The 9,380-nt window shown below is 37.8% G+C and overlaps 1 protein-coding gene across 8 annotated transcripts in view; it reads left to right on the forward strand.

Annotated features, from left to right (window-relative positions):
• FGFR2 (fibroblast growth factor receptor 2) overlaps positions 1–8,741 on the forward strand; it is a 167,637-nt gene extending 158,896 nt beyond the window's left edge. For all 8 annotated transcript variants that reach the window (XM_067465800.1, XM_060768547.2, XM_067465799.1 and 5 more), the window contains 3 exons: positions 753–890; positions 3,250–3,355; positions 6,911–8,741. In XM_067465800.1, coding sequence (XP_067321901.1) covers positions 753–890; positions 3,250–3,355; positions 6,911–7,075 — 409 coding nt within the window. In that variant the 3' untranslated portion in view covers positions 7,076–8,741. The remainder of the gene's footprint in view (positions 1–752; positions 891–3,249; positions 3,356–6,910) is intronic.
• Positions 8,742–9,380: the final 639 nt, after the last annotated feature.

Genomic DNA, 9,380 nt, shown 5'->3' on the forward strand with positions numbered 1-9,380 from the left:
AAGCATCTTCCAAATGTTCCAAAAGTTTCTGAATTAAGACAGTTGTTCAATGGGAAGTTGTATCATTTCAAAAGGTTACTTTTCTGGTGTGCCAAAAACATTGCATGTAGCATTGAGTTGATGAAAGAAATAAAATAACTGGGTGTGTATATTATTTTATTCTTCGTTCTTTTCTCACAGTCCCCACTCAGGAAACTATGCAAATGTCTGATACATATATTTGCCTTTTTATGATCAAAGACTGTTGTGATCCACTTCTGTATGATCAGACATGAATAGAATAATTGTGGCATACCAACTTCTAAGAACTGGGAGCAATCAAAGGGTTACTGCTTTTTAAAGACATTTTTTCCTTACCCAATCCTGCTTTTATGGATAGCTGAAGTAGAAAGACTGGCAGCATTGGCTGAGGGGTGGGCACCAACAACAAAGTCTACAGCAGCATCAACAAGGAATGTTGTGGCACCTTAAAGACATTTCTTTGGGCATCAGGTTTCAGGCCAGGGATAAGTAAATTGTGGTCTTCCAACTGATATTAGACTTCATAATCCTTTATCATTAGTTCTTCTAATGATAATGATAGGAGATGCATTCCAACAACATCTGGAGGGCCACAATTATATGTTCATATTAAGAATATAATTTTTCTACTCAAGTAATAAGCAACTGTGTTTTGTGTTGTGAAAGGTAGATTGCCACTCTGTTCTTGGTAAATCTGATCTGGTCTTGGTTCCTTTCCCCCCATTTTTTAGATGGTCATTTGGTGTGCTGATGTGGGAGATCTTTACTTTAGGAGGGTCTCCGTACCCAGGAATTCCAGTGGAAGAGCTTTTCAAGCTGCTTAAAGAAGGGCATAGAATGGACAAACCTGCCAATTGCACCAATGAACTGTAAGAACCTTTACTTAATGGAACCATGGCTGCACTAGTTCGGTATTTTATTTGAGAGTATACATTCTCTGTCTTTCGGTCTTCCTCTTTCTGTGGCCCCATCTACACTGACCATTTAATGCAGTCCGAAGCTAGCTTCAGACTGTAACAGCTGCACAATGAATGCCCAGGAAAGTGTGCAAAAGAAAGCTCTCAATTCTTATTAGTTCTCTGTGGTTTGCATAATCAACATTTGGACCTCAAACTGGTTCCAGGATTTCCTATGTAATCATCTGCACAGCAAAACCACTTTCTTCAATACTGGTTTGAAACTGCATTAAATGGTCAGTGTCAATGAGGCCTTCCTCTCTTATGTGCATATACATGTTATGTGCACATAACACACACACACTCAGTCTTAGTGTATATGCATAATGTTACATAGGTGAAGAGAGATTCAAAAACACTGTAGGGGAGTGTCTGCTTTAGGGCAGTTTTAATCATGTATATCGACCTGCTGAAAATGAGCACAAATAAAGGGATTTTTGGTTTTAGTTGCATTTAAAGTCCAAGCCTAAGGCCTCTTGGAATTGCCTAGCAATGTTGAATGATGCTTTGCATCAACCCAGCCAGCAGCCATTGACCTTGCTAGCTTAGAGTGATCACCCAACATATTTAGATAGTAGTGTGTGGAGGAGGAAATAGCTCTATTCTTTATACTTTGCCTGGAGTTGCTGGAGCAAGGAAGTAGATTTTTGATGTTGTCAAATGACTGCAAATAATACTTTTTTTAAAAAAAAAAATAGATGGTTATTATAATGTTTACGCCCAGGGATGGGCAGTGGTGTTTATAGAGTTTTCTGCCTCTTGGGCTCAAACTATATAATTTGCTTGGAGTACCATAGGCTTTGACTTAGGTAAGTAGGTGGGAGGGGTGTCATTTGCTGTTTCACCTCATGTAGAAAAATGCCTTGAGCTAGTCCTAATATTGCCTGGCCCTGGTTCTGATTTGTGGAAGACTGAAACAACATGTTGCAGTTTGTTTATGTTTGTGCTGTGCCCAGGTGGAATTCTTCATACCCATAATTCTGTCCAGCTGGTTGTAGTCAAGGAGCCATCACCAGCAGGCCTTTATACTTGTCACCATTTATTTATTAATTAAAATATTTATACTCTGCCTTCAGCCTAAAAGAATTAAGGGTGGCACACAATAAAATCATTGTGACTAATTTAAACAGTGAAAAACTTAAATGACAGAGCCACCATCTGCCTTGAAAAATGGAAGGGTATATTTTGCCAAAAGAATGGACCAGGGCCTCAAAATCTTGCATTATTTTTACAATATTTACACAACTTGAACACCTGCTTCATCCACTCAAAAATGGCTTTCCTTGACCTCCAACCCCCCCCCCCCCCCCGAATACCTATGGCTCACAGATTCATAAATTAACCACCTTCTATTCATATCTGTAGGTCAGGTACAGTCTGTAGCACCTTGCAGACTATTAAGATAACAAGCTTTATCTTTATGGTTGCATTTATGCTTGCTTCAATCTAATGCCTGTAACAGGAGATTTTATCCCCCATATAAAAGGGTGGTGATAGTGATGCTGCCATTCGCACACCAGTAGGAAGGAACACAACTAGACCTATCAGGGAAAGGCACAGAGGTATAAGGGATATAGTCATCTTCCTGTTTTTAGTGGTTGTAAAAATGTAGTACTGTATTAAAGGTGAAAAAATATGCTAGCCTGCTGTAATATGGGTAGCTAGTAATTATATCACTTTTCATATTTGCTTTTGCTGAACCTACAGTAAAAAATGTAGGTAAAGGATGGGAAATGGTGTTGCCCTCCAAATATTTTTGAACTGCAGCTCCCAAAAGTCTTAACTAGCATAGCCATTGACAGGAATGTTGGGAAATACGGTAAAATGACATCTGGAAGCCCACATTATTCCCGTCCTTATTTTATACAATTTAGGTCTTTTTAGGTAGTGGTAGAGAACCCACGTCTTTCCAGATGTTGTTGGATAGCAACTCTCATCAGCCCTTGCCAAGATGGCCAGTATTTAGGGATGATTGAGGTTGTAGTCCAACAACATCTGAAGTCTACAGTTTCTCCACATCTTTTCTTTGCAGAATGATTGCTTAGTTATAAAACATAATGATAATAATGTGTAGTGTACCTGTACAGGAGGGAGAATCACAATCCTTATTTTCTGGTGTATATTTTTAAATAAAGAGCGCTCAATTCCAAATAATTAGGATATGAATATACTGTGATTTCTTGTTGATCAGCAATACAATATTGAACATGTGGAAGTTGCATGATAGAAACACACTGAGTTAATTAACCTAGTGAAATGTTGACTTCCACAGCTACATGATGATGAGAGATTGTTGGCATGCAGTGCCTTCACAAAGACCTACCTTTAAACAGCTTGTGGAAGACTTAGATCGGATCCTCACCCTTACAACAAATGAGGTGAGTAAAGTATGCTTTTCTTGCACATTGTTTTGAACAAATAGCTTATGTGATAAATGTAATTATTGGTAATATGAATTGGCTCGATAATCTTGATATACATCACTACAGAATAGCTCCACTAGGAACATATATCTTTCTGAAAGTATGGCTGACCTGAATTCTTCTTGGGCATTAATGGGCCAGTGAGAAGGAGAAGTGTAGGAAAAATGGTAGAAAATATTTTCCTCATCTCTTACACGAGTTGAATTGACTAAAGAGTAGTTTCTCATCCCAGTGAGAATCTCAGCATGTCGTGGGTTTATGATGGTGTTAGTATTATGGTTAGTGTTGTCATTCTGGTTTCACATACATTTCTTGTATTTCCTGACTGCAAAAAGGATTTCAATGTTTCCCCATCTTTCCCATAGTAATGGGACCCAGCCTACTAGTTACCACAACACCTTACTTGCCCTTTGTTGCATCATATTTTGCTTGAAATTGATATGAGGCTTATTACAGAACTAGCAAAATCCTTGGGTTATGATAAATAGGATGCTATGTTAAAGACACCGGGAGCCCCCGGTGGCGCAGTGGGTTAAAGCACTGAGCTGCTGAGCTTGTTGATTGAAAGGTTGCAGGTTCGATTCCGGGGAGTGGCGTGAGCTTCCGCTGTCAGCCCTAGCTTCTGCCAACCTAGCAGTTCGAAAACATGCAAATGTGAGTAGATCAATAGGTACCGCTCCGGCGGGAAGGTAACGGTGCTCCATGCAGTCATGCCGGCCACATGACCTTGGAGGTGTCTACGGACAACGCTGGCTCTTTGGCTTAGAAATGGAGATGAGCACCACACCCCAGAGTCAGACATGACTGGACTTAATGTCAGGGGGCTACCTTTACCTATGTTAAAGACGAGTTTATAAACCGCGAAGATCCAGGCATGTGCGGCACTTTGAACACATAAATCTTGTGGAATCTGCGTTTATTAACCAGTCGTGTGAACTGGTTGTGTAAATGACCCTTGAAAGAATTTGTGAGTCTTCTTGAGCCACATGGATCTGATAGATCTTTGGTTGTCCTAATAGTATTTTTCCTTCTATCTGTGTCAGAAGTATCCTGCTCCATCTCATTCCTAAAAGCTGCCATGTTAATTTATATTGAGAAAACGATAATGCCTTTTGAAGTCAATGAGAGCTTTCAAATTGATGGTGGAGACACCATGGTTTTATCCTGTGTGCACATATAGATTTATGTTGTCTCTGGATAGATGTGGAGATCAGAGAAATCAGGCATGAAAGAATACTTATGAGATATGGAAGTAATGTTAGATCAAAAGTGCACTTTCTTTTTTGGCCATATATATGCTGTGCTCTTATTTATTTTACAATCAATTCATCATCAGCTCCTCCATAATAAAACAGTTTGTGATACTGATGTATTTTTGGTTTTAAGGCAGTCCAGAAATTTGCTAAAACACACACAACACAGCTTTCTTTAATTGATTTTTCTCCCCTTAGAATCAAAAGTTGTGGTTTAGCAAATGAGGAGATTGCATTTAAATGAATACAGCTGTGCTGCAGAAGTTGAAAGGGAAGGCACATTTCAAGATGGAAAAATAACTTTATTCTTCTGCCAAAACTGTTGTTTCTAGAATTTCTTCAGCACTAGATTTACATTTGACCAATACTGTTGCTCTTTTAGCTTTTTTCTCCCCACACCTATAGTTTTTAAAAAATTCAATGGTCATAACCTATTAGGAGGACCGCGATGTAAGAGCATTGTATAGAGAGATCCCAGTCATGCCAGAAAGATTTGCTCACTATGCTTTAATAAATTTGTGGTGTTGAGAAGTGAGGGGAAAAATGCAGGAATATCAACTTGATTGCAAAGTTTGCTCTCTGAAAATCCACTACTCCCATGGATTGTAATGGGATTTGCCTATAAGAACATTCAAGCATATTGTGCCCTGCAAATATTGCTACAGGTGGATGTAATGAGGAGGGAAAAAACCCTTGAGCAACAAACTACAATGAGACTTATTTTGCTCAGGTGACGTTTGAGATGCTCAGTTCAGAAAGGGTGCTTTGTGCACATTAAAAGTGAGACATGTTATTATAAAATACCAAATAGTCAGCTTGACCGAATGAAAGGATCTTTCCCTAGGCAAATTGTTTCCATGTGTTGGATGAAAATAGTTCTCTGTAGGGTGAAATTTTGTTTTTTTTATCATCGTAAGCAAAACGTTGCTTTTGATGTGGCTAGCATATATGTTTCAACTGGTGTGGTTAAAAGATGATATTGTTGGAACTGACACATCTGCCTCAGAAGTCGCTTTTTGTTGTTTTGGAATCTTCCCCCTCCCCTTGTTTTTTCATGCTGCTCCAATGACTTCCGGCCTTCTGAGAAAATATTACTATATTTTTACTCTACTCTTTATCCTATGCCCACCCCCTGACTTCAGTATAAATTTCCCAACAGTGCTGTGCAGCTCTTTGGCATATTTTTTTAATATAGGTATTTATATACAGTGTTCCCTCACTTATTGTGAAGGTTCCGTTCCAGGACCCTCCACAGTAAGTGAAAATTCATGAAGTAGGGATGACATATTAATTTTAATATTTATACATTATTTTATATATTATTTTCTTACCCACGCTTCCTTACCCACCTCCCTGCCCATCCCAAGGGCGCCTGCATGCCTCCACAGACCCCTGCAGAGCCTCCAGAGCCATGAAGGCAGCATCAGGCCAGGGAGGCAGGCCTTCCCCACTGCGCCTCAGGCTGCCGCACTTCTGGGGTCTCTGGCCTCCACTGGATGTAAATATTTTATATTTAAAATTTTTATTAATATTTTCAAAAACCCACGAAACAGCGAGTCCACTAAAACCAAACCGCGAAGTAGTGAGGGAACACTGTAGTTTTTTTTAGGAATCAAAGGCCTAAGAGAAATACATAATTACTATTTATTATTCAGAAAAATATTAGCACATATGGGTAGATCTAAAACCTTCTGTGTAATACTGTAAGTACAGCAATAGGTGAAAAATGTTTCCAATGAAACATTGAATTAAAAGCGGATTGCCACATCTGAGCCTCTGAAGCCCATTAAAACACAATAGTGAGTTGGTGAGATAGTGTTATCACTAAAAAGGCCCTGATTATTTATGTATACCAACCTGATAGTGATAGGGATAGTTTATCCCACCTAGATCATGGAGATAAAGTGTGATTGTTATATCAACTTGGTCTCAAGCATAGTCTAAATCAATGATTCTCAACCTGTGGGTCCCCAGGTATTTTGGCCTACAACTCCCAGAAATTCCAGCCAGTTTACCAGCTGTTAGGATTTCTGGGAGTTGAAGGACAAAATATCTGGGGACACACAGGTTGAGAACCACTGGTCTAAACTAAAAGACATTGGCTAGCCCAAGGTTACCAAGCAAGCTTCCTAGAGAAACCCTGATTTTGTTTATGTGTGTCCATCAAATATGTATATGTGTATTTCACAGTTGAATTCTAAAGTAATATGAAATGTATTTGCATGTGATATGAGATTTACTTTGGTTTGTCTTACAGGAGTATATAGACCTCAGTGGACCACTGGAACAGTATTCACCTAGCTATCCAGATACAAGAAGTTCCTGTTCTTCAGGGGATGATTCAGTTTTTTCTCCAGATCCAATGCCTTATGAACCTTGCCTTCCTAAGTATCAACATATAAATGGAAGTGTTAAAACATGAAAAAAAATCCTTATTCCACAGAAGAATGGGAAAACAAGAATGTCTATCTACCTACCATGCAAAAAAGAGAGCCTTTCTTCAGACACATAAGATTTTTGTTTGTACATATGAAATGTAGGGACCAACGGAAAGCACCAACTGCAACAACAAATTGCCAAAAATAGGTTCTGGTTATTTTGGGACATTGTTCTTTGGAATGCCAAACAAAAGAAGAAGAATTTTATGGGTCATTGATGGACACATTGCCAGGTCAGCTTTTGGACCCATAAATTGAAATACTTTTTCAAACTTCTAAGAACCAGTTGGACTTGAGGTAAACACTGGGTCAACCTTCCTTGTTTATTTTGTAATATTTGGAGAAAATATATGTTGACACACACTTACAGAGCACAAATGCCGTATATAAGTACTGGATGTATGTAAATATAATCAAATATGTATAAATATATATATTATATATTTACAATGAATTATTTTTTGTATTGATTTGAAAATGGATGTCCCACTTCACCGAGGAAATTAATCTCCTTCTTTTAAAAAAGGAAACAGCTACTTATAATTGCTGTTCATTCATAAGACTTTTCTTTTTTTAAAAAAAAAATCACCATCCAAAGGTGAGAAATACTTTGCTTTCAGGGAAAATGGTATCTCATTAATTTATTAATTAATTGGTAATGTACAAAACAATTAATCTTTTATAGGGATGTGTTATGTTGTAATTTAAATGGCATTTCTATGCAGGCAGCACAGAGAACTAGTAGATATATTGCTCAAACTTTACTAGTTGTTTTTTTTAAAAAAGAGAGAAATATTTACGGTATATAACTAATATTGGGAATTAAGGTTTTGATTAATTTGGGTCTTTAAAGTTCAGCGAGAGTCTCTTGCTCTAATTCAAACCAGAACTCTTCTAAACAATAAAGAGTGTCCTTTAACAAGAAAATCCTTTGCTCTCTCTATCTCCAGTTATACAACTGTTTCAGTCAATACACATTACAAAGCCTCAAGAGGGGGAAGCTGGGGACAATTTGGGCGATTCCTTTCTGTTTGGACAGGCATTTACAGTGGGATGAACCCAAACTGTAAGGCAAGATATTGACTTCTACAGGTTCCTGTGATAAGGAAATGTTCTAATTTTCCCAAACAATGTTACAGTTTCAGAATTCCCATTTCCAGATTTTATATATGCATTGAATCAGACACTCTTTTTCCTGAACTTGTAATGCTGCTTTCCATATATTTTGATTGAACACTAAAATTTGAAGAGCTTCTCCCACTATTACTACATTAATGAAAGAGCTGTAATTATCAAAGCAGCCATTATTTAAATTTTTGTTGGAATCCTGTCATCTTTCTGAGGGGTTATTTTACTCTCGCTCCATTAGCGCTTTCCAAACCATTTTCATAAGTGCTGGGATCAGGCCAAATGTATGACTGGTTTTTTAAATAACGTGTTTTTCTAAATTTAAAAGCATCATGTGTTCACATTCAAAGCACCTTTCACACTGGTGTGGCCATGCAATATGAATGCAATTTGTGTGGACTTTACATATTTAAAAAGGGGGGAGGGGATAAAAAGTATTAATATCTGTAAATTTTTGTACTGACAATAAATTCTTTCTACAGATATTAATGTTAACATTACAAATAAATGTCATGAATCTTATTTTCTTTAATCATTTGTGTCTTATGGAATGACTCCAGGTTTTCCATGTAACAGGATCGGTAATGGAACAAGGGACTAAATAAATACCTTATTGATTCATGTCAGCCAATAATGCATGTTGGTTGTTGACATTTGGTGCAATTCATCACATACCCTTCCATATAATGCACAGTTCTCCAGCCATGAAGCTGATATTTCATATTGTAGAAGCAGATATCACCAAATGTGCAGCTGTACCCTGTTTACTCATGTATCATTCTAGAAAGTTTCATCAAAAAATAAACCCAAAAAATCTGGATCAACTTATACACAAGCAATGTAAGTTAAGGACAGTTCCTCAACTCTTATTTAAAAAATGAAACATCCTCTTCTCTGGATAGGGAGGCAGAAGGGAAGAGCTTAGGCCATCCCAAAGAGCCTAAAGGTTTCCCCAATTCCATCTACTTTCTCTGCTGTGGAAGTGCTTCTGACCTTCTGTGGTATCAAACTGCATTACCCTATATAATTAGGTAAAAGGCCTGGGTTGATTTATAGGTCATTGTGAATACTATACTTTTAACTCTTATTTTTTAAAAAAGGAACAGTCCCCTTCTATGAGTAGAGAGGCAAAAGGCTAGAGCTGGGTTTGTCTCAGGAGAA

The sequence above is a fragment of the Anolis sagrei genome, chromosome 3, assembly GCF_037176765.1.
Source record: "Anolis sagrei isolate rAnoSag1 chromosome 3, rAnoSag1.mat, whole genome shotgun sequence".
NCBI lineage: Eukaryota > Metazoa > Chordata > Lepidosauria > Squamata > Dactyloidae > Anolis > Anolis sagrei.